This window comes from Anolis sagrei, chromosome 4 (assembly GCF_037176765.1).
Source record: "Anolis sagrei isolate rAnoSag1 chromosome 4, rAnoSag1.mat, whole genome shotgun sequence".
Classification (NCBI taxonomy): Eukaryota; Metazoa; Chordata; class Lepidosauria; order Squamata; family Dactyloidae; genus Anolis; species Anolis sagrei.
Genome location: NC_090024.1, coordinates 132,896,185 through 132,922,218, shown reverse-complemented (window position 1 = coordinate 132,922,218; position 26,034 = coordinate 132,896,185). Strand labels below are relative to the sequence as shown.

Sequence of the window (26,034 nt, the reverse complement as noted above, 5' to 3'; positions counted from 1 at the left end):
AAAGGACCAAGGCATTGAGATCTCCAGACCATCCTTTGTTCAGATATCAACAAGCATGCCGGTGACTTAAATCATAAAATAGCTTCCTAAGATCTATAGAGATACTCACAGGAACACCTCAGTAAGCAAGAGTCCAAAAGTGGCAGACTAAAACTGGGAACATCAATCAGTAGCTGATACCCCCCCCCCCCCCCCCCCCGGGCACACAGAAGACTGGATGACTTGGAACGCACTGAACAGACAGTGCTCTGGGACCATGAGACAAATAAATAAATAAATATTATCCCAATAGGTATAATATTATTCCAAAAGGTCACGAAGAGTCGGAAGCGACTAAACGAATAAACAACAAATGCCGTGATTACCAGCCAATAATTGACAATGTTTTTTGTGATTCATTCGGAGGCACTGACTGTGTCCTAGATCCAGCTTGTCAGCTTTCTTTTGGCAGATGATATTAGAGGAGTGGAAAGGAGTTGTCCAATAATTGCTTGCCCAATAAAACCTGACTACCCAGTCATCTTGACTGCCAATTGTACTGGGGGCAAAGTGTTATCCAGGGGTGTAATGGATATTAAATTATTTTACTCTCAATGTGCTTAGAAATCATATAAGGTTTCCTGTATGCATGTATAAATATGTGTGTTTCTGAGGCGGGGAGGGGGGCGTCTAGTGCAGGAGTGATGTAAGGACTTTTAGGGATGATCACATCAGGAGGAACAGTGGTATTGCTTGCACTCAGTTGCACTCTGCCAAAATCAGTTTCTACCACTCAGTTAATATCCGATCCTGTGTGCAAGAAGAAATTCTTTGAGGTAAACAAGCACAAAAGAACTCTGCTGATGGGGTTACATGTCTTCTTGATTTCTTCTAGTGATGTTTCTGCCTAAGAAAGTAAAAGATAAAGAGTTTGACTCTAAGAGCCAGTGTATTGATGGTATCAGTCGTCTGATTTGCACAGCAAAGAATCAACAGAATATGTTGCGGGGTAAGTGTAAGAGTTCCAGTCTTAATTTGAATATCTGTTTGTTGTCCATCGCCTGAGGTTTATGTTACATTCCTTCGCAGCTCATATTGGAATTGTAGTTTTACAGTCTTTTGCTCTCTCTGCCAAAGAGTGATGATACCTCACCTGGCTGTGATCCATAGCATTGATGCCAGGGTAGTTAAAAGTGCTGTTAGACTGCATTTTGTTCAACATCACCACCACCAACAACAACAATAATACAAATTTATTTATATTCCTCCCTATTTCCCTGGAGGGAATCAGGGTGGATTCCAAACATAAAAGGCAAACATTCAGTGTCCGAATACAACAACAATACATCCACACTACGAAATAGTGTAGATCAGGTATGGGCAAACCCAGGCCCAGGGGCCGGATGTAGCCCCTTGGGCTCTTTTCTCAGGCCCTCTCCTCTCTCACCACCCTATCCTTTCCTTCCTCCTTCCCTTCCTCCCTTCCCTCCCACTTTCTTCCTCCCTTCTTCCCACCCTTTCATCCCTCCTTTCTTCCCTCTTTCTTCCCTCCTTTCCGTTCTTTTTCTCCTTCCTTCCCTTTGGTCTTCTCTCTTTCCTCCCTAATTCCTTCCCTCCCACTTTCTTCTTCCCTCCTTCCCTCTCTTTTTCTCTTCCCTTCCTTCCCTTTTGTCTTCTCTCTTTCCTCCCTCCCTCCATTTATTTATTTATCTATTTATGTATTAACCTGATTTATATCCCGCCTTTCTCTACCCTGAGGGGGACTCAAGGCAGCTTACAATCACACCTCCATGGTACCTTAAAACAGAGAAAGAGATTCAACTGAAAAGAACTTCCTGAGACTAAGAGCTGTTGGAAAGTAGCGCAGGCTGCCTGGGAGTGTGGTGGAGTCTCTTTCTCTGGAGGCTTTTCTGGAGACGCTGTCATTTGGGAGTGCTTTGATTGTGCCTTCTTGCATGGCAGGGGGTTGGACTGGGTGGCCCTTGGGGGTCTCTTCCAGCTCTAGTAGTCTAATATTCTATATCAGGAATAGGTAACACGGGGTCTTGTGGATACACTTTTTCTCTCCTATCCATCTCATCCTGACCAAGGACAATCCTTTTGGGATCCAAACCTTTCCTGTCTTTCCTTCACTTTCTGCCTCTGAAAGAGAGGAGGAAGGGAAGGAAAAGGCAGGGAGGGGGCTTAGGGAAATGCCCCCAGCCCAGCCTGCCCGCCCCCACTCCAGTCTTTCATGCGGCTCCCAAGTTAGAAAGTTGGCCCACGCCTACTGTAGATGCACTCTTAATCACTTAGTGTGCAGTGTTTTATTATTATGTTTTAGTTTTAGTTTCATTTTGGTTATGTATGTGTATTCTTTCTGTTTCCTTTCTTCATTCTGAATTGTTTTTCCTTCAATTGTGAATTATATTGTCTTATAGCTAATAAAGAAATAATGTAAAAATAAAGAAATAATAGACTATTTGAAAAACAAAAATTCTAATGATACTTAGACAGCTACTTCTTCTTTCAGTAAAAGCTACAGCCATCCCCAAAGCAAAGCTTTCTTAACCTTGTTCTTTGTGTCTCCAAATATAGTGTTTATTGATGGAGTGGAATGGAATGATGTGAAGTTCTTCCAGCTTGCAGCACAGTGGTCTTCCCATGTCAAGCATTTTCCCATCTGCATCTTTGGACATTCTAAATCCTAATGTAGGATAATTCCTGTGATACCACAAAACATTGAGTGCCAGCTGTTTGCGTTCTCCTGTGTTATATGTCCTTGGATAACTGCTTCATTACTTTTCTGTTTGTCATTTGGCTGCAGGGGAATAATACTTGAAATGGCAGCAATTCAGTTTTAATTCTGGACATACACCTAAGCCAATTGCAGGAGCCTATGAGAACCACAACATAATCTCTGCTTGTTAATGTGGAAATAGCTGAATAGGGAGTGGAATGGGAGGTTTATTTGGCAACAGATTAGGAATGTTGGTAAAGTTATTCAAACTCGAAAGATTTCAGCTAAAGAGGAATCTATGACTTTTCTTTCAGTCCCTTCAAACTGTTTTTCTTTTTATAATTCAAGGGTTTTCCAGAAAGTAAAGTTACAAGATTTTTTTTAAATATATGAATATATTTTAATAAAACTTACATGGATTGTAGCATAGCTATTACATTATTTTTCCACACCATTCAGTTCACTTCATTTTGCTATCCCTGGGACAAGTTTTTGATGCCTGTGCCATAGAAGTTTCCCTCCACCTTTTTTCAGCCAGTTTGTCACTTCGATTTTCACTTCATCGTCGTCGGAAAAGTGTTTTCCACCAAGGTGTTCCTTCAATTTAGTGAACAGATGATAGTCACTGAGTGCGGGATCAGAGCTATGAGAGGAGCGGCTTAAAACATCCCAACCAAATGAAGTCTACAAATCTTGTGTTGCATTAGTGCTGTGCGGATGCGTACTGTCATGAAGAAGACAGGCTCCCGCCATTAGCTTCCCACAACGTTTGTTTTGGGTAGCTCTGCGAAATTCTTCATGGTCTCACAATATATTCCATACTCATTTTGTCACATGCTGTCTTGACATTACGTCCTCCCCTTAAACTGAAACAATTTCACAATGAATCGCAGCGATCTTCATATCATTAGCATTTAGCGTATTACAGCGCAAGCTTCGCACTTGGAGGGAAACGGAATGAGGTCACTCATCTCTAACCTTCACCATAAGGCCAGTCAATGAGCTACTGACGACTGGCACTGCTCGTTCATGCCCATTGGCTTCCTGCTACACGGCAGTGATACCAACTTCCCCCGAGAAAATTCCCAGTGAAAACTACGTGCGTTGTAAACTTACTTTCTGGATAACCCTCGTAACTTTACCTACATAAAGTATCTGATTTTCGTGCCCCACCGCATCTCCTGCTTTTTCTGTGGCATTGTTCATGTTATTATTAGCCCTTGGCAATGCACATTTTTCAACATTTAGAGATTGGAAGGAGTGATTGCCTTGTTTATATTTCATGTCTAGAATGCAACCAGCCTTATTTCCCCACATGGAGAGGATGGAATGAAAGGGGTTTTTGGAACAATATGAGACTAGATAAGTTATTTATTAATGTATTAAATATATTCAGTTTGTTCCTGGTTTTGTGGGAAATAACCATTATTTCCTGATTCCTGACAAGTGGAAGTAAGTTTAGTTAAAAGAAGATGTTTGAAACACTTCTCTCTTTGTCCCCAAATGTTCCACTTGCCAGAATTGGAATTCCTGTTCATTTGTTTGCCAAAACTCATCTGTGACTTGTGTGATTGGCCTCCTGCCTGATAAGATGTGACAAAGCAGGATATGAATTCTAAATCATGTGTGTTATGTATCAGTGGCTCCAGTATATAGCAGTGTAATCTACCATCAGTCCAGTTTGTGAGAAAGATACTACTGGAATGACCATCTGGTAGAATGCATGCTTGGGCTTTGTGTGTGTGTGTGTGCTGTCACTTAGCATGTTGCACTTACTAATCTTTCGATACAACCTTGACACTTAAATATCAGATACTACTTGTTATAATTTGTAAGCATAATGTTGCCAAATAGCGCCAGAGAAGCAAAGCTGGTCTTTAGCTTCATTTAGGTGTTTTTCTTAAAACATCATACTAATATCTGCAAAAAAAAAGTCATATACAGTTCTTTTCATTGTTTCCTTATTTTGTTGAGGCATTTGTGAAGGCTCTTTTATTACAACCCATTAAAATAGGATGTTTGAAAAATATATTCCAAATATTCTCCCCATCCTCATGGTTTCCATTGGGACATAAGCTGTCATCTCTGGACTTAGATACTATCATATTTGAAAGGCAAAAGTATTCCACAAGTCTAAGTCTAGAGGAAATGTTCTTAGCTTGTGCCTGTCCTGCAACTAAGAGATCTTTGTTAAGGGAATTTTTTTTTGTCGTGTCAGGAGCAACTTGAGAAACTGCAAGTCGCTTCTGGTGTGAGAGAACTGGCCGTCTGCAAGGATGTTGCCCAGGGGATGTCTGGATGTTTTGATGTTTTATCATCCTTATGGGAGGCTCCTCTCATGTCCCTGCATTAGGAGCTGGAGCTGATACAGGGAGCTCATCTGCGCTCTCCCCAGATTCGAACCTGTGACCTGTCAGTCTTCAGTCCTGCCGGCATAGGGGTTTTACTAGGTCAAGGGATAAGTATTCTAGATTGTACCCGTATTTTGGGAAATTTCCTCTGAGCCTTCCTGCTTGGCCGTAAAGACCCTCCTACTGTGGTTGTTCTTCTTGTTACAACCTTCTTATTAGTTTGTGGTTTTCTCATTTTTTCACCAGTTCCTTGTGGATTGATCACCTTGAAAAGGAGCCAATAGGATGAAGTGTTGATTGCAGGGTTTTTTCATATCAGAAGCAACTTGACAAACTGAGATAACTGGCCATCGGCAGGGACGTTGCCCATGGGGCGCCCGGATATTTTACCATCCTGTGGGAGGCTCCTCTCATGTCCCTGCATGGGAAGCTGGAGTTGACAGACAGGAGCTAACCCCGTCTTGTGGATTTGAACTGCCGATCTTCAGGTCAGCAGTTCAGCCAGTACAAGGGTTTAACCCATTGTGCCACCATGGCTCCTGATTGCATGTTAGTAATAATAAATAGCTGTAGGGATTGATAGATATGTGGATGGGTGAAAAGCTCCAAAAAGAGTAGTATGTGGTGGATGCTGTCCTTCCTTGCACCAAAAGAAGAGTTTGTAAGCCAGGACTGTGTTTTTTGTAAACTAGATCTCTTTTTAAAAATGAAAAGCTGCTGTTGAAGCCACTGTTGTGTAGGTCCTGAGGGGAAAATGATGTCTGTTACAGACATTTGTTCTATATTTTATTTTTACTAAAAATGCTGTGCATTACATGATTGCCTCAATTTGTGCTGCTGTTCTAAGAAAATAACACTAACTTTTTGTCTAAGAGCAACACTCTCTTCCTTTTTGACAATATGATTTAATTTAAGGAATTTTACTTTGTTGCTCTAGGATAGCTGCCAGTAATGCCTTGAAAAGAAGGCACACAAGCACATAATTATTTCTCATGAAATGGTGAAATGGACACATTAGAGCTGAACAGAAGTTGCTTGACTCCCTCCTTTCTCCTTTATGCTTGTCCAAACGTTAATAATCCAAACACATTTCATCTTTACTCTGTCTACTCTCACAGAGCCCTGAACGGGCAAGCTGGGACTGAGATGGTGCTTGCTTTTCTTTGCAATAATATCGTCAATGGGTGTAATTAAAGACTTTTATCTATTGTACATAGAGATAAATTGTAGCATGTCTGGGTCTTCCATACACCCTGTGACAACCGTCTTGCTCTTGGGTTGAATCTTCAGTTAAATTTTTCAACTATGATTCATAATGGAATATTCTGTATTTCTGGAAATGTATGTTAGATACTTTGCCTACAGACGTGGTGGGAAAGGTCTTCAGCCTGAGAGCACTAGATTCATTCCTACCTCATTCCCTTCCCAAATATAAATTTACATACCTTTCCCTAAACATTCAAGAAGCCAATAAGTACTGCGAATATAGACTGTTGCCATTGCTGCTTTCATCTTGCCATGCTTTATTAAAACATAGGACAAACATACAAGAGCTGAAATGGTTAGGGTACCTCAAGCTCCTGTATAGCAGTGAAATATTTATATCTTCAGGATATGGAGAGCTGCTGATCAAGTGACTGGTAGTAGCATTTTTTTCCAGCAGTTGTTTCTCTTCTCATTCTTGATTTGAAGGTATCGGACAATATTATGCTACTTCATTATAAGAAAACATCTATATATGAATCCGTATAGAAAGGAATTCAGAGCAGGCGAGCAAGACTGGAAATGAAAACAGTTTGTATTTAATGCCAGCTGTTGCTGAAGCTCTCTGGGACTGTTGACCTCCAGCTCTATTTCTTCTATATTAATTTTTTTAAATGACAGTGGATTGGAGTGTAATAAAATTGGCACTTTCAGATTCCAACTGTGAAGATTTTTTTTAAAAAAACAGCACTTTCTTATAATGGAAGTGGAAAATTCTGGAAGGTTAGGGAGCTGTATTAGATCTCCAGGAGACCTTGGAAGATGCAATCTCTCCATCACATCTGCTCCTGTAAAAAAATTTAAAGTATTTTTTTCTCATGTACGTTTGCATCATGTTTAAGGGCCTTTCTGGGCCATTTCAGACCAAACAGAATGTGGTCTGATGTCATTTCCAAGGCCTCTCCTGAACTTGATTTGTTGATTTGGGGGGGGGGGGGGGGAGAATGTGATGGGAATGCACTCCATGATCTCTAGAGCACATCCGCTGGCAAAAATGGTTGGAAAAAAAGTGCAAAAACGTTTTTTACCCTTGAGGAGCATGGGTTCCCTTCAAATATGGTGAAAATGTCCTCCGCATCCTCTAGAGTACATTTGGGGTCATTGTGAAGCAAAGGGTTTTATTTTTTAAAAACACTTTAGAGGCACTAGAGGTCACATAAAATAGCCCAGGGGCTCATGTGGCCTGCTCACCCTTTGCTCACCCTTGCTAATAGGAAAATGATGTAAATTACATGTTAACATTATCATCTGTGAAGACACATATGTGGGTTTTCCTACATAACATTTATTGTAGTGAAGCAATATACATAATGCTTTTAGCACAAGTAGAGAACAATAATTGAGCCAATAGTTGACAGGTACAGCCAGCCATATCAAATAAGGGTAAACAAAAAGATGTCTCCTGATGACATTTCTCTTTGCCTCTTGTTGCTGCATTGGGTGGGTTTCGTTTACCATATAGAGGCAGACCAGCTCTCTTTCCTAGTCTTTGTGGCCTCAATATGAAAGGACCGCAATAGGATGCTGAAATATTCCATACTGAAAGAGGAAACAGAGATTGCAGCACTGCTTGGGGTGGAGGGACCTCTGAATATCTTTGAGGGCCTCTGGCAAGACTGTCTCTGAGACCTCTTTTACAGTAGTTCTGCTTTGAGTCATGCAAAGAGTTCCAGATGTTGGTGCTATGGATCTATTGCTTTTCTGTTGTCGGGTTTCTCAGCATTCTTTTTAATGTAGACACAAAATTAGAGGGAATGAATGAGATGTCATCAGTGTGCAAATATACTCAAATGCAGTGGCGGAAGTAGTGACTCTGAAATGATGCTTGTACTCGTTCGTGGGCCAAATGAGGCTGATAAACTGATATTTGTTCTGTTAGTAGAAAGTCTTTTTGTACAGTCAACCCTGTTTACTTGAGTTTACACACCCGTAGAAGGAGCAGGTTGTTCAGGGTTGCCCATATAGCCAAGTGTTAACTGAAGTCCAAGTGGCTTCAGTGGCATGGAATGCTTTTACTAGGCTTGACTGATGTATCAACAAAATCCTACTTTGGATAGAAAAGACTTAGCTATATACTGTTAGCTTGCTTCCTGAATTGCTGCAATAACTTGTATGCAGTCTACCTCTCAAGATGGTCCCAAAACTTCACTTTGTGCACAATGGAGTAACATGATAGTTCATAAGGATTTATGTTTCTGACCACAACACCTCAGTTAGCAGTTCCTAGACCTTATGTGAACTGTTGGTCATAGGATGAGCAAAGTATAGTGGAGAAAACAGGGCTGTGAACTCCAAATATTGCTGAATTGAAACTCAGTTAGCAATTCCTAGATCTTATGTGAACTGTTGGTCATAGGATGGGCAAAGTATAGTGGAGAAAACAGGGCTGTGAACTCCAAATATTGCTGAATTGAAACTCAGTTAGCAATTCCTAGATCTTATGTGAACTGTTGGTCATAGGATGGGCAAAGTATAGTGGAGAAAACAGGGCTGTGAACTCCAAATATTGCTGAATTGCAACTCCCAGCATTCCTTAATAATAATAATAATATACTTTATTTATATTCGCTCTATCTCCCTGAGGGGAGCAGATTACAGAATACATATATGTCGTTATACAATTAACAAAGTCAGACAATACATAGATAGAGGCAAGGCTTCCCTCTTTTTCATTTCTGGCATCTGGAGGCTGTGCTTGACTTCAGTTATGGGGAGGTGCTGTTGTTCCATTTTTCCATGCCGAAGAGCCTGTTGTCCGTCAACACCTTTCTGAAAGAATTGCTGGCATGTCTTCATGGGCACCTTTAACCTCCCCGCCAAAGCGGTTCCTATTGATCTACTCACATTATTGTTTTTGAGCAGAAGCTAGGACTGATGGCGGGAACTCACCCTGACTCGCAAATTGAACTGCCATCCTTCTGGTCAGCAAGATTTTCTGCAGCTGACAGTTTAACCCGCTACTTGCTGGCTGGGATGCTAGGATTTGGTAATTTAGCAACAGTGAAGTTCAATAGTACACTTGCCCAAACTTATTATTAAATAATAATTTTTAGGATCCACAATAGTATAATGGGTGGCTGCCAGAGAAAGAACTTTCTTTCTGGTGGTTCTCTTCCCATGGAATGCTCTCATGAGAAAAATTCACCAGACTTTCTCCTTGGTAGTATTTAGATGCCAAAAACATTTTAAGATTGGGCCAGATATATATAAAAATGTAAATAAATAGGTAGACATTTGGACAGAACTATAAACAGCAGACATTTGTTTTATTACAAGCAGCCCACAGGTTATTCCAGAACAGTCCGGCATGCCAAAATCCTTCACCAGCTGGTTCAAGCCAAAAAATAAACAACTCCTCTTTTGTCCATGTTGGACTGATTCTCTGAAGTGAAGCAATACCATTATGGAAAGATGGGCTGCAATTCTTAGTTGAGGACTCCACAGACACCGCTGGAGGTTCTAGAGTTCTTCCTTTCCCAATGCTTTACTGGTGTGATCACATTTTCCATAATAAGTTCCAAAAGTCTGGTGTAGCTCCAGGATCATCTGCACTTTCCTAGAGTTTACTGTAGGTCACCACAGAAGCCGTGCCTGCAATGCATTGGCTTAGCCTTGTGCCACTGTGATTTTATGTACGTAAATTCTTGTAGCATTCAGCCTAAGGAATGGGTCTGTTATGTCTAGCTAGAGACAGGTACTGAAATGAAAATCCCATGTTTTCTGTTTTGCCTATGTAGATATTTTTATCTGAAAAGTAATTTGTTCAGTAGCAAGTGTCTCATGCCACTTTATACACAAATAGAGCTACATTTCCATACATTGGAGTTGCCTGTATGGAGTATCTGTTCATTGGAAGATAGACATAGGAATATGGTGTGTGTTTGTGTGTAAAGAGTGGGACCAAATGGTAATAAAATGTAAGATTTCTGACTCAGTGATGAATGAAAGTCAAAGGGATGAGATTAATCCCTCACATCAGATGGATGAATTAGTCCCACCCTCATGGTCCCCATGAGCAGGATGGCTCTCTTTCACAGCTGTAGTAAATGCTACAGCAGAAGAGTGGCAGTTGTGGTTCCCTGAAGTAACTTCATTAGTATCTTAGTGTGAGGCTCCTGCCTACTCCGGATTTCGTTTTCAAGTGGTCCCCACAGAGCAAGTTGTCATTGCATCACTCAGAAGGGCCCAACAAGGAAAATCCCTTAGATAGCTGTAAACTAGGCTTCACATCAAGGCATCCAGTTGTTGGGCAAGTAGTGGCAATAATGGAGGGGGAATGGATGGGAGGAAATTTCCCACCTTATTCAGTATTATGCCATCGCTTGAAGTATAAATATACATAAAACAAGCATGATGATATTGTTTATATTAAAGTCCTTGTCAAAAACTACCTCTCCCATTTCAAGGCCATTTGGACCCCACTGATTGAACAGTATAAAAAGAATGGATTTAGTATCGAAGGTCCCTTCTATGCTGGCCTATATCCCAGGATGTGATCCCAGATTATCTGGCAGTGGAGATGCATATAATTGAGTTCAAAGCAGATAATCTGGGATCAGATCCTGGGATATAGGGTGGTGTAGAAAGAACCTTTGCTGCACTTTGTTTCCAAATCGCTTACTCAGAACAGTGGCTCCGAAGTTTTAAGCAAGAACAAGAAGGAAAACATGGCAAAATAACTAATTTGTAAAGTTCCTTAAAAAGAGAAACAGTTGAGGCAGGATATCTTGCCTCTTGAAGGAAATAACTGGCAGTTTCAGCCTGTACATCCTTCAGGGTACAACTTGGGAGGTTTGTCAAGAGTGAACTTGCTAGACAATAGAACTTTGCTCAAATTGTCAAATGAAGGGATATCTATTTCTAATCAGTCCATCTTTTTCATTGTATTTTTTTTAAAGACTGTAAATGTATATAGCTTTTTTTTGGAATAAACTGCAATGTAGACTACTTTATTAAATATTTTATTATATTAATGCACCACTAATAAAACTGAATTGGAAACACACCTGTTCTAAGTCTTGTTTTGGAATGAGTTATTTCACTTTCTGCTTCCTGTTCTTACCAAGCAATATTTAGGTGTCAATTAAAAGCTTTGGGATGGATGGCATATGTTCTGTATCAGAAACTATAGCTGATGTGGTCTATTCAATGTAATTTTCTGAATCAGCATCCCAAACCGAATCTAAAATTGACAAAAACTGACTCATAATGCCTACCTGCGTGACTGCATCTCTGTATACGAACCCACACGATCCCTTCGATCATCCGGAGAGGCCCTGCTCTCGATCCCACCAACATCGCAGGCGCGATTGGTGGGGACGAGAGAGAGGACCTTATCGGTGGTGGCCCCTCGACTCTGGAACTCACTCCCTAAAGACATCAGACAGGCCTAACTGGCAGTCTTCAGGAGGAGCTTGAAGACATGGCTGTTCCAGTGTGCCTTCCGGGAATAATGATCCCATAGCACTTTGTCCTCCAAAGCACCTTACATTACTTTAGGTCTGCTCGTATGCCCTTCCGCAAACACCACTATCACCTTTTCGTCCATGTCCCAGCATTATTTCTAATTTTAACTCTACATTTGGCCTTCCCACTGTTTTTAATTGTGTGTTGTCTTATTGATAATGTTGTATATTTTATTGTCTATGTTTTTATTTTAATTGCTTGTATTGTTGTTACTATTGCTTGTATTGTTGTGTTTGGGCTCGGCCTCATGTAAGCCACACCGAGTCCCTTGGGGAGATGGTAGCGGGGTACAAATAAAGTGTTATTATTATTATTATTATTATTATCCTTTTGGTACTAATGTTGGGAGAGTGGTCTCTGGTCAAAGTGGTCCCTGGTCAAAAAAAGCTTGGGAACTATTGTTATAAATGGAGATGAAATTGAGTAAGTGACTGAATATGTATATCTTGGACAACAAGTTGTTGTTGTTGTTCATTCGTTCAGTCGTCTCCGACTCTTCGTGACCTCATGGACCAGCCCACGCCAGAGCTCCCTGTTGGCCGTTACCACCCCCAGCTCCTTCAAGGTCAGTCCAGTCATTTCAAGGATGCCATCCATCCATCTTGCCCTTGGTCGGCCCCTCTTCCTTTTTCCTTCCACTTTCCCCAGCATAATTGTCTTCTCTAGGCTTTCCTGTCTCCTCATGATGTGGCCAAAGTACTTCAACTTTGTCTCTAGTATCTTTCCCTCCAGTGAGCAGTCGGGCTTTATTTCCTGGAGGATGGACTGGTTGGATCTTCTCGCGGTCCAAGGCACTCTCAGCACTTTCACAACAAGTACAGCCCTATAATTTGGCAAATGGTGAATAGGCAAGACAACCCAAGGTTCCTTGGGCGGCTTTTAATCTAAACTGGACAGTGCTAACATTTAATAATCTGCCAATGAAGGTCTGAGCAGATATACTCAACACTACAGTTCTACCGGCAATATTATATGCATCTGAAACATGAACAACAAAATTAGAGGAGGAAAACTGGTGGTGACTTAGAGCAATGGGAAGGGTGTGGGGTGACAATAAAAGAGCAAGTCAGCAACAAAGAGCTGGCTACTAGTATTAAAAATATTCCAAAGGCTTGTCCAAAGAGCCAGTTCTTCGTTGGCGGCCTCCCTTCCTCCTATTTGCAAAAGGCGCCCCACCACGCGCTTCCCGCCCTTGCTCCTTCGCCCCTCCCCTTCCAGAGCCGGAGTGCGCGCGCAGCCTGCTGGGTCTCGCGCAGCCCGGGGGCGGAGCCACGTCCGCGAGGGCAGGGGCCGAGGCTGAGGCGGCGGCGGACTGGAGGCGCCGCGCCGTTCAGGCTGCCTTGCCCTGCCCCTCCCTCCCTCCCTCTCTCCCGCATCCTCCCTCTCTGAGGGGCCGAGACAGTAGTCCTCCCCGCCGGGCCTTCCCTCCTTCCTTTCTTCCTTCCCTCCTTCTCCGGCATGGCTGCCAATATGTACCGCGTCGGAGGTAAGCTCTCCCTTCGCTCGGCATCCCTGAGGAGACTGGGCCGGGCCTGCTCCGTGAGGCATTGTCTCTGAAGCAGCGAGAAGGCGGGCTGAGGAGTGAGTGGAGCCGCCTCTGGGAAGCAGCTCGAGGCCTCCCCTCCCTCCCTCCCTCCCACCGGCCGGATGCTCCAGGAGTGAGGCTGCGCGGGGGTTCAGCCAAGACCAGGCGCCCTCCAGCTGTGGGGGTCTCCAACTCCCCGCTTGTTCGGTGGGAGTTGTAGGCCCGCGCAGTTGGAGGAGGCCTGGGCTGGAGCTTCCCAGAGGATGCCCGGCGCCTGTCACGTTTGCAGCCCTCTGTGGCCCACGCAGGCCGGTCCCTGAGCCCTTCTGTCAAAGCAAGAGGGCTGATGCCGACTGTGGAGCGCGGTCCCTTTTGTTGTTGCCAACTCTTCTTCCTCAGTAGCCGGGAAAGAGTGGCCCAAGCCCCATCTCCACTGCCTGTTTGGAACTGTATTGTTACACGACAGTGTAGGTCAGGCATGGGCAAACTTGGGACCTCCGGGTGATTTGGACTTCAATTCCCACAATTCCTAACAGCCAGAAGAAGAAGAACTTTATTTTTCTACCCTGACTCCCAGGCATGTAGCCGGGGGGGGGGGGGGGGGCTTGAAGGGCTTCAGCCCCCTCCCCCCCCCCCCCCGAAATGCTCATGGTGGTTCACGAAAAGGCCTTACTGGTGCATTATTTAAACTGTTATGTTTATTCATATCATGATCTGATCACCATACATGCATGGGGGTATTGGGGTAATGATACAAAAGGTTTGCTAGCGTAGGCCCTCTTTCACTCAGACTCAGCCCCCCCCCCCCCAAATCAAAATCCTGGCTACGGGCCTGCCACCTCCTTTCTTACTTAGGTGATCCCTCGTTTTCCGAGGAGGATTGTCTCCCAATATTCTTGTGGGTCCGTATGTGGCTGTGGAGCTCTATTCTTGCTCTGCAACTTCTTTCGCAGTGAGGGCATTGGTTTCCAGGTGGAAGGGGGTCTTGGTCGGGGTTGGCTTGACGTGCCTTCCTCTTGGCACGCTTCTCCCTTTCACCCTCCATTCGTGCCTCTTCAAATTCTGCAGCATTGCTGGTCACAGCTGACCTCCAGCTGGAGTGGTCAAGGGCCAGGGCTTCCCAGTTCTCAGTGTCTATGCCAGAGTTTTTAAGGTTGGCTTTGAGCCTGTAGGACTGAAGACCGACAGGTCGCAAGTTCAAATCCGGGGCAGGCGGATGAGCTCCCTTCTAACAGCTCCAGCTCTTCATGCAAGGACATGAGAGAAGCCTCCCACAAGGATGATAAAAACATCAAATCATCCAGGCGTCCCCTGGGCAACATCCTTGCAGACGGCCAATTCTCTCACACCAGAAGCAACTTGCAGTTTCTCAAGTCGCTCCTGACACAACAAAAAAGAGAGAGAGAGAGAGAGAGAGAAGCCTCCCACAAGGATGATAAAAACATCAAATCATCCGGCCACCCCCTGAGCAACATCCTTGCAGACGGCCAATTCTCTCACACCAGAAGCAACTTGCAGTTTCTCAAGTTGCTCCTGACACGACAAAAAATAATGAGAGAAGCCTCCCACAAGGATGATAAAACATCAAAAATCATCCAGGCGTCCCCTGGGCAACATCCTTACAGACGGCCAATTCTCTCACACCAGAAGCAACTTGCAGTTTCTCAAGTCGCTCCTGACACGACAAAAAAAAAAAAAACTCCCTGAAGGGACTCGGGGCGGCTTACATGGGGCCCAAGCCCAGGCAGAGTACAATTAAAATAAAGCAATAACAATTAAAACCCCAGCAACGTGTCCCAGAAGCACTTTACTAGAGACTTAAGATTGTTCGCACATTGCACTTACCGAAAAATCCTTATATTTCAACTGTCATACTCAGCACTTTTAATCTGTACCCATCTACACTTGGCCCGGCCTTAGTTTTATTGTGCTACGGTGTAATGTTTTTACTGTTTACTGTTATTGCTTAATGTTTTCATTTGTTTTATGGTTTATGTGTATTGTTGTATTGTTGTTTTATTGAGGCCTTGGCCTTTGTAAGCCACATCGAGTCCTTCGGGAGATGCTAGCGGGGTACAAATAAAGTTAATAATAATAATAATAATAATAATAATAATAATAAAACAGCATAAAACAACATAACAAAAATAGCTAGCAACAACAATAACAGCAGACTAATTTTGGGGAGAGGAAAACCACTACGTGAACTAGATAAAGGATAAAGTGGTTTAGTAAGGTAGATGACAATGTATGAAGGCATAGGAAAAATCATGGAAACAGAGCAAATTAACAGTATCAGTTAATATAATATAGGACATCAAATTGAATGACAGTTCAAGTCATAATAAAGTGGGAGTTGAAGTCCAAAACACCTGGAGGGCCCAAGTTTGCCCTAGTGTAGATGGAGCCTCAGTATTTATCACTGTGCTTTGTCTGGAGTGCCATATTTTACATACAGGTGGGGGGGGGGAGTATTTAGTCAGATACCAATTGTACAAGTTCTCCCACTTAAAAAGATGAGAGAGGCCTGTAATTGACATCATCAACTATGAGAGACAGCATGAGAAAACATCCAGAAAATCACACTGTCTGATTTTTGACGAATGTATTTGCAAATTGTGGTGGAAAATAAGTATTTGGTCCATAACAAAAGTTCATCTCAATACTTTGTTATATATCCTTTATTGGCAATGACAGAGGTCAGATGTTTTCTGGAAGTCCTCATAAGTTTGGCGCATACTGTTGTTGGTATGTTAGCCCATTCCTCCATGCAGATCTCCTCAAGAGCAGTGATGTTTTGGGGCTGTCGCTGGGCAACACGGACTTTCAACTCCCTCCAAAGGTTTTCTATAGGGTTGAGATCTGGAGACTGGCTAGGCCACTCCAGCACCTTGAAATGCTTATGAAGCCTTATCTTCAGTGCCCTTGCTGATGGAAGGAGGTTTGCACTCAAAATCTCACAATACATGGCCCCATTCATTCTTTCATGTCTACGGATCAGTTGCCCTGGTCCCTTTGCAGAAAAACAGCCCCAAAGTATGATGTTGCCACCCCCATGCTTCACAGTAGGTATGGTGTTCTTTGGATGCAACTCAGCATTCTTTCTCCTGTTTCTACTTTGTTCTACTTTGGTTTCATCTGACTGTATGACATTCTCCCAATACTCTTCTAGATCATCCAAATGCTCTCTAGCAAACTTCATTAGGTTCCAGACATGTACTGGCTTAATCAGGGGGACACGCCTGGCACAGCAGCATCTGAGTTCCTGGCAGTGTAGTGTGTTACTGATGGTAGTCTTTGTTACATTGGTCCCATCTCTCTGCAGGTCATTCACAAGGTTCCCCCATGTGGTTCTGGGATTTTTGCTCACTGTTCTTGTGATCATTTTGACCCCACGGGGTGAGATCTTGTATGGAGCCCCAGATCGAGGGTGCTTATCAGTGGTCTTGTATCTCTTCCATTTTCTAATTATTGCTCCCATAGTTGATTTCTTCATACCAAGCTGCTTGCCTATTGCAGATTTAGTCTTCCCAGTCTGGTACAGGGTGACAATTTTGTTTCTGATGTCCTTCGACAGCTTTTTGTCCTTCACCATAGTGGAGTCTGGAATGTGACTGCTTGAGGTTGTGGACAGGTGTCTTTTATACTGAGAACAAGTTCAAATAGGTTCCATTACTACAGGTAATGAGTGGAGGACAGAGAAGAAGTTACAGGTCTGTGAGACCCAGAAATCTTGCTTGTTTGTAGGTGACCAAATACTTATTTTCCACCATAATTTGCAAATAGATTTGTTAAAAAATAGACAATGTGATTTTCTGGATGTGTTTTCTCATGTTGTGTCTCATAGTTGAGGTCTACCTATGATGTCAATAATAGGCCTCTCTCATCTTTTTAAGTTGGAGAACTTGTACAGTAGGTATCTGGCTAAATACTCCCCCCCCCCCCCCCCACTGTATTGCACACACATTTTAACCATAATATTTAAAATCCAGTTTATGTTGTTGGAGTGACAAAAACACTATGGAACAAAATTTGAAAAAAAACAAAACAAAAACTGTTCCTGCTTTGATAATGTTATTTCTTGTTTAGTTGTGCAGTACTTCCTTTGAAAATAGTTGTTATGCTCCAGAAACTTCATTTTTGTGGCTGCCACAAACTATGTTGAACTGGTTGAGACTTGGTGAGATGCTTATTTATTTATCTGTCATGTCAGAAGTGAATTGAGAATACAGTTATAATGTATTTAAAAACACAAACAAATATAAAAACTTGGACTTACACTAAAAGTCCTTTGACCAGAAGCTGGCCACTTGGAGTGCCTCTGGTGTGGCTGTGAGAAAGTCCTCCATTGTACATATGGCAGGGCTCAGGCTGCATTGTAGTAAGTGGGCTAAGGTTTGCTCTTCTTCACACTCACATGTTGTGGACTCCACTTTGTATCCCCATTTCTGAAGATTGGCTCTGCATCTCGTGGTACCAGAGCACTGCTTTTTCAACGTCTTCCAGGTCACCCAATCTTCTGTGTGCCCAGGAGAGAATTTCTCACCCAGTCTCAGCCACTGATTGAGGTGCTGGGTTTTAGCCTGCCATTTTTGGAATCTTGCTTGCTGAGGTGTTTCTGCGAGTATCTCTGTAGGTCTTAAAAAGCTGTCTCTTGATTTAATGCATTCGCTTGCTAGGTGATATCTGAACAGAGGATGACCCAGAGATGTCACTGCCTTGGTCCTTTCAAACCTCCACTGGAATACTGTGTTCAGTTCTGGGCAGCACCACTCAAGAAGTATATTGTTAAGTTAGAATGTGTCAAGAGAAGGGCCATCAACATGATGAGATGTCTGGAAACTAAGCCTTATGAGCTACAATTTAAGGAGCTGATTATGTTCAGTGTGAAGTAGGGAAGAGTGAAAGGTGACATGATATCTGTCTTTAAATATCTGGAGATTGGAGTAGAATGCTCTTCCACCATTAAACTTTTAGCATTCTTTTTGAGCTTCCCAAAATGCACAAGGAGGATTACTTATTCCCATCTGCTAAAGAGTATGTTTTGACCAAATAACCATGGCAATATCTTTGCTGTAAGATATAAGCACTTATTTTCTGGATTTCCACAAAGTAAACCTAGAAGGACTCTTCAGATAACTGAGAACAATTTGGAAACCTTGTGTGGCATCTACACTATAGAATCAATGCAGCTTGTCACCAATTTAATTGCCATGGCTCCGTGCCATGAAATCATGGTGTTGTCCGAAATATCAGGAATCGTCCAGTCATACCAACTTTGATGGATTCCAATAAAGACATGCAGAGTGAAGAGTAGAGTCAGAGATTGCCTTATTGCTCCAATCGGCCAAGGAAGGATAGCAGGGGAATTCTCCTGGATCTGGCATGACATTGTTACAGAAATTGACATTTTATAGACATTTGAAAATAATGATCTGTGGTCTTATTCGTTCATAGCACATTCATTGTGTCATGCCTTACAATTTAGGATTGGTGTGTGGCAGGAAACTTAATATAGTCTTTTATTGGAGGAATCTTGCACCAGCTCCTTTCCATCAGCTGGAGCTTTTCAGAGAGGAAAACGGACACTAAGGGGAGCAATGGTCACTGATTGCTATGGGACTGGAAAGGAGAGCTGTCTAAAATAATTTTCAATCATAGTGCTGACAAGAGGAGGTAGACTCTTGACCAATTACTCTTATTAATCAGGATGTTAAAATATCTGTAAGCACTTTAGCAGATATATTCAGGTTACTGACAGCTCACTGTATCAATTCAGGTCAATTCAGCTTTATCAAGTATAGACAAGAGTTCTGCTTCAGTTTGGAGTCTATCACAGTTTAAAATATTTCATTTTGCTATTGCAGATTTTGATTTGGTTAAAGTAATTGATAAATTGGGGGTGTGAGTGGAGCAAATGTAATGACTAGTGGAGTTGGCAGTTGAGTATGCAGCACTTTAGTAGAAATGAATGTTCCTTGCAGAAAACTGTGGATAACAAATGGGGTACATCATATATTTTGAAAGTTATAAACTTCAGGGATGCCTTTTTTACAGATTATGTCTACTTTGAAAACTCCTCAAGTAACCCATATTTGATACGCAGAATAGAAGAACTTAATAAGGTAAACATATTAATGATATCTTTGATTTTGAGATCTTAGTTTTAATCCTTAGTATATTTTATTGCTTTAATTGTCATTCTTTACCTTCTGTGTATATTTTTATTACTGTCTTTAAGGTTTGTCCTTTAAGTACACACCTTACAAAAAGACATCTAAAATAATATTAGGTATTGATATTCATACCTGAAACTGGCAAGGGAAGGTCACCATAAACTTTATAGTTACTATCATTTTTGCCCTTCCTTTAAAATTATGCTTATTATACTAGATGCTTAAACAGCAGCTCATCCCCATCCGTAAGACTGCAAGGAGTTTGCAGCATTGAATGTAGCTAGAAGGAGGCATGGAACAGAAGACAGTACTGCTACAATATTAAAGCTATTTTAATTGATTGTATTTCTGAATTTTAGTTCATCAAGGCTGCTGTTTTATAATCTTACCAGTGTGCATTTTTGAGTGAGCCTAATTAAGCTCACTGGAATTTAAATTGAATAGACCCATATAGAATTCAGCCATTATTGTATTAATCTGCATATAAATGCATTTAAATAACAGAAACAAGGAATAAATGTGTTTTATAACCACACACACATTTTGTATGTACAAAGATGTTAATTAATATTAATTTACACAAATTTATATTATTGTCTGTAGTGCCGATGCAAATATACAAATACTATTATTTATAATTTATCATAAAGTATTATTCTTATTATTTAATTTTAAATGGACGTAATATTATCCAATATATATGTGTGAGTCTGTGTATGTGTGTGAGTGAGTGAATGAATATGATCTAATTCTTACATAAACATTTTGTATTATATTGTTCAAATATAATGGTTGCAGACTTCTCATTAATAGAGCACAATTACAAGAGAATCTGTTCTTGGGTTTGATAGGATTTGCTTCTGAATAAACATGCCTTGAATGTTATCGTCATTTAACATAATGTTTCACTTTGAGGTCTTTTATTAAAATTGTAAGGAAGGTAAGTTTCCTTATGAATTAATGTTTAGTCAAACTATCAACTTATTTAAAATTCAGGTTCAAGCATCTGGATATATAGCTGTAACACAAGCAGCAACATGTATCTCTATGGTATAGGAGAGCAAGAACAAGTCCTACTGCACCAAAAAGTTTGTGTTGCAGTACAGTTTTGAAAGATATGAATCTTGACAAATAGAAACTGGAGATAATTTGAACAGTAATATCCAAGCTGTGTTTTAATGCAGAAAAACCATGTGCTGTTCACAGGAGTGAAGACCCTCGATCAATATTGAAGGTTTCTCCTTTTCTCATTAAATTCCTCATCATATTATAAGATGCAGCAACTCTGTGATTGTAATCACATTTGTATCTTTATTAGTGTTTTATTTAGTGTATCTTTATTATTAATCCCCAGAGTTTATTTGAGATCAGTCACAGGTTAATGTATAATCTAGAAATGTGAACTTAACCCATCAAGATGCAGTCCACATTTAGGACAAAAACGCAACAGCAAAATGAGGTGTACCACTTTCTTGTAGAAGAACTATTTTTTCTACTATATAAAAATTAAATAAATTTTCCTAGCACTATGGAAAGCAGATTGGTGATGGCTTCATTTGCAGATACATATAGTGGAATGGACATTATTTCTTACAAATTATGGAGTGAGATGGTTTTGTCTGCTGAAGTACGGCAGTACTAAAGCAAAATGGTGACAGGTTTAACACTAGCATATAATGCATTTGTGTATTATATGACAGAAAGAGAGCTGAGACACAAACTATATTCTCAAGGATTGTTAACTGCTTCAATAAGCTCTCTTTCAACATTGGTAGTATGTGGAGCAGATATTTAAAAAGAACTTAACAAGATGTTACATGCAGGAAGTCATATTGTTTTTCATATTAACTTAATTGTTACTTTTGCTTATTATTACAGACAGCCAATGGAAATGTAGAAGCAAAGGTGGTATGCTTTTATAGACGAAGGGACATCTCAAGTACATTAATTGTATTGGCTGATAAACATGCAAGTAAGCTATTCTATTCTTAATAAATTACCAGACTGAAAGATTGCATGATACGATAAAATGTGTATTTAAATTTAAGAAACTTACTATATGGAGCTATTTATTTGCGCTACTATTTCATTTAATCAGTTTTCTTCGATGTTAGTAAATGCGTTTGTAAAGACTGAGACATAACCATAAAAGTGACTATTTCATCCCTTAGTTCCAAGTGATTAGACAAATGTAGCTAGCCCGATTTGGGTATTTGATTTGGGTATATGATTAGAATTGTAGTGTGGATGTAATGCCAGAAGGTGGATGCTACAAAAAAAAAAAAAAAAAAAAAGAATATTATCATTTTGCTCTCAGATGAAGCTCTGTAGGATGTGGCATGGAAAATCACAGCACTGCTTCTGCTCTTTGAATACAGTAGTCCAATAGATCTATAAGGGATCAGAAAGTTCTTCAGCTAAATTCATCCTTGGTTTTTTAGGGCTATAAGAATATATTGAACCTGGTTTTGTAACCAATCACAAGCCAACAAAATTCTTTTAGCACAGATATGACACAAGTGGATTGTTTTATGTTCAGATTTTACATCATTATATAGTTTTTGTTTGCTTACATTTTGCTTTAACCTATTGATGTTAGGTTCTAAATGTTGTTTTTATATGTAGGGGTTTTCGGGGGTTGTGTCAGTATTTGTTTTATGGAGGCATTGAATGTTTGCTGCTGTATGTGGGAATCCGCCCTGAATTCCCTTAGGGAGATAGGGCGGGACATAAATAAAGGTTTTTTTATTATTTTATTATAAGTGAAACAGAGTACTCAACTCAGCAGCCTTTTGCTTGCTGGTTGGTGGCTTCTGTGTCAGTGGACTGGAGGATTTGCTGCAGGCTTTTTGGTAGATAGGAGATATGGGATAAGATCTAGCACTATGGATTAATCCTTTAATTTAGTGTAAAATCTAGAATGCATTTACCATTCTACTAGCAATGGAAGCAATAAGATGCAATGAGAGCACATTGCAGTAATCTAGTTGGACTCCCACATGGGCTGTAACTGTATATATTTTATCAGGGCCCAAAGACATGCAGAGGTCAGATGAAGGCTGCAATCTTCATTATTATAAGGAAAAAATGAGGACAAACTGCAAACCATGTTTGAAGATACTTATGGGAAACTTATCTCTGCTTGTCTTGAAAAATTTGTTCAACCTAATCAGAAGTGTTGTTAGAATTATCACAAGCAATATTAAACTGGTGTGTGCTTCTGCTGCTACATTCTCATTGTGTGAGACAGAAAAACAGAGAGATTTCTTTGCTTCTATATGGTGTGGTCTGTCACGCCAAGAACTATAAATGCTGGCATCTCTTATACATAACCAGGGCGGACACCTAGTAAGAAAGAGCAAGGAAAAGCACCATAAAACAGTGGGAGAAAATGCTACTGTCCAAAATCATGTATGTATGATTCAGTCATGGCCACAGTCACACACATACCATACTGCCGTGTTTGGTTGTAACTATGAATAGTAAATAGACATCCATAAATCCGATGTAAAAGGGAACAAAAGGAGGTGAATCAATGTGTTCTCCATTTTTCAAATCAGAGAAGGGTTTTTGGTACTGTTTCATTATCCAGGCAGAGACCACAAGAGGGCGCTAGAGAGAGAAGGATAGTCCATTTTATGAGGGTGGAGGTGGGCTGAAGGAGTAAAACTATTTCCTCCTGTTTTCCTGTTATTCTCCTCATCCATGTAGGACAACCCTAGTTTATGATATGGGAATGGGGGGGCGGAATAATCAGCAAAAAATGAGAGAAATTGTTTTCCTCCTTCAACTCCCCCCCCCCCCCCAAATGGACTATTATGGCCTCCACTCAAATAATAGAACAGTACCGGGTTTTCTGCAGGACAACATTGTCTCCTTTAAAAATAGTGTAGTTATTTCTGTATTAAAACCATTTAGAGCTCCAGCATTCACTCTGGTCATTGAAAGGCATTGCATGATATTGCCAGTTATTAGTTGCCACACTGTCTTCAGCAATATTATAACTATTATTGTTCAAGGTGGATTAAATAAATTAACTACTGAAATCCCTGAGGATCTAGTTATTCACAAATTTTGTAGAACTAGTCTGAAGTTTTGAAATTAATGCAGTAATGTAATTTCATGCCAGACAATTAAAAATAATCCCCAAGGAATAAAAATGTGGTGTTTTTGTACTGTTCGATTGCATCTATCGGTTGCAGTTGCTTCATAGTTGTACATTGTTTAAAACTGTAGTAAGAAATGCAATTTTTTTGCATTAATATTAATGATATTAATTGATATTAATATTTTTTATGTTCATCTAGGAGAAATGGAAGAAGAGATGGAAAACCCAGAAATGGTAGATTTACCAGAGAAGCAGAAACACCAGCTGCGTCATCGTGAACTGTTTCTCTCACGGCAATTGGAGTCCTTACCAGCCACCCATATTCGGTATAGATGAAATAAGTAAACAGAATATTATTTAATCCTTTTTATTTTTATTTTTGAGAAAATCTTTTGATTGTTTATAGTTACAACAAGATATACATATATGTCCATGGATTGCATAGCAGGAGTCCTGAATACCTGTTTTTCTTAACAAGCAATCTCTCTCTCTTTTTAGAGGCAAATGCAGCGTCACTCTGTTAAATGAGACAGAATCCCTTAAATCCTATCTGGAGCGTGAGGTATGAAAACATTTTGAAAACGGAAACCCTTTCAAGTTGTTTTGCAACACTGTTTATTATGGTTCGTCCTTTTTCAAAGGACGAACCAGCTATTGTAACATTCATGTTTTTGGAGAATGATTTGTGTGAATTACCAAATAACCAGAATGAAAAGCTTAAATTTGGAGTGTTTTTTTTGTGGGGGAGGGGTAAGCTAGGGTTTGTCAAGTTCAGTTATAATGACAAACTATAGTTTGTCACAGTCAAGAAAATCAAGAAGCTCTAGCATGTAGGAGACTCAAAACACATGTATTGAAAATCCCATTTACACCTGCAAATCACGTTTTACAATTATTCTTAAAAGGACCCTCTAGGTGGGTAGGTTTTGCTCCCACTTTGAAATCATAAATTACATAAGTTATGCAAAAGGGATGGCAATACGTTCTTGGTTACCCAATACATTTTTGCCTGAAATGAGATAACCAAGTCTCGTTTTTGTTGGTGGTGATCTTTTGATAGGGTTTGACTGGTGCTGTAGATGTATGAGGGTGAATCAAAAATTATCTGTAGAATTTATTTTAATCAACTTTCAGAAAAGGCAAATACATCGTTTTGACATAAACCTCTTACTTTTCAGTACACTTCATCCATCTGTCCACAAAGTTTCATATACTCTGGCCTGTGAGCCACAAATGCACTGCTGTCTTCATCCTTCATCAGGCATGAATCTTTGTCCTTGTAGGTCTTCTTTCAGGGGACCAAATAAGTGATAGTCCAGTGGGGTAGGATCAAGACTATAGGGAGGAGAATGTTATTCTTCTTGGTGTCCTCCACCGTCATTGACCCTGGGAAGCACTTCAGTTTGATTTTCTAACACTTCACTCACAAACTGATTTCTGGTCCTTCTACTTCTGTGTGTCACTTCCCTCTTGTTTCCGGGGAGAGACTTCTCCTCAGAGATATCCCCTTCATGATTTTGCTGAAAGCCAGTTTGTTCTGCTGGGTCTAGTAAAGTTTTGTCACCTCTTTGAGATCTAACAACATATCAGAGATTCTTTGGCCTTCAACTTCCAGAAATCCTAACAGCTGTTAAACTGACTGGGATTTCTGGGAGTTGTAGGCTAAAACACCTGGGGACCCACAGGTTGAGAACCACTGGTCTAAGACAACCTCCTCCTCCTCAGTATGTTGAAATGTAGATACATAAGTTTTAAACTGCAGAACCTTCTCATCCAAGAGGGCCACTAACCTGTACTTGATGCAAGTATAAGTACCCACATCCTCTTGCAAGAACTCAAACATTCCATAGCTGTTGCAGGTGACTGCATTAATTGCGGTGAATAATGGGGCAAATGTTTGCTATCTATTGCATCATGGGGGTTGTGAGTGTAAAATGGATTACTGTGATGTGGCCGTAATTACTGACTGACCAGGGTTTCTCAGTCAGTAATCTCTGAAACAATAGAGTTCTTGAGAGATCACTAAGAGTTCTGCAAGAGATTGTGGAATGCTAAAAATACTACTTATTTATTTCTAGGACTTCTTTTTTTATTCATTGGTATATGATCCACAACAGAAGACTCTTTTGGCTGATAAAGGAGAGATTAGAGTTGGGAACAGATTTCAAGCTGATATTACAGACTTCCTTAAAGAAGGTAACTGCAATTATCCTTTTTTCACTAAAGTTTTGTATTGTCTTATAAAAAATCTGAGAACTCTTTGAAAAGGGCATAATTTCTTCACTCCTATTTCTAAGCAGACAATTGAAGGTTATTATCTTGGACTTCTCCCTCTTTTGTATATTCTGGGGTTCTTATTGTCCATCCTTGTGGTCACCTAAACTCACTCAATAGTATTGTTTGATGAGGAGGCCCAATAGAATATGTTAGGAAATTTCGTTAAATTT

At 40.6% G+C, this 26,034-nt stretch overlaps 2 protein-coding genes across 6 annotated transcripts in view; both read left to right on the top strand.

Moving 5' to 3' along the window:
- LOC132774298 (phosphofurin acidic cluster sorting protein 2) overlaps nt 1–11,327 on the top strand; it is a 67,163-nt gene extending 55,836 nt beyond the window's left edge. For all 4 annotated transcript variants that reach the window (XM_060774294.2, XM_060774292.2, XM_060774293.2 and 1 more), the window contains 2 exons: nt 875–988; nt 2,557–11,327. In XM_060774294.2, the coding sequence (XP_060630277.2) occupies nt 875–988; nt 2,557–2,669 (227 nt within the window). In that variant the 3' untranslated portion in view covers nt 2,670–11,327. The remainder of the gene's footprint in view (nt 1–874; nt 989–2,556) is intronic.
- A 1,715-nt stretch (nt 11,328–13,042) lies between these two features.
- MTA1 (metastasis associated 1) overlaps nt 13,043–26,034 on the top strand; it is a 60,709-nt gene continuing 47,717 nt past the window's right edge. For both annotated transcript variants that reach the window (XM_060774297.2, XM_060774296.2), the window contains exons 1-6: nt 13,043–13,264; nt 19,361–19,428; nt 21,358–21,451; nt 23,787–23,913; nt 24,086–24,149; nt 25,666–25,783. In XM_060774297.2, coding sequence (XP_060630280.1) covers nt 13,237–13,264; nt 19,361–19,428; nt 21,358–21,451; nt 23,787–23,913; nt 24,086–24,149; nt 25,666–25,783 — 499 coding nt within the window. In that variant the 5' untranslated portion in view covers nt 13,043–13,236. The remainder of the gene's footprint in view (nt 13,265–19,360; nt 19,429–21,357; nt 21,452–23,786; nt 23,914–24,085; nt 24,150–25,665; nt 25,784–26,034) is intronic.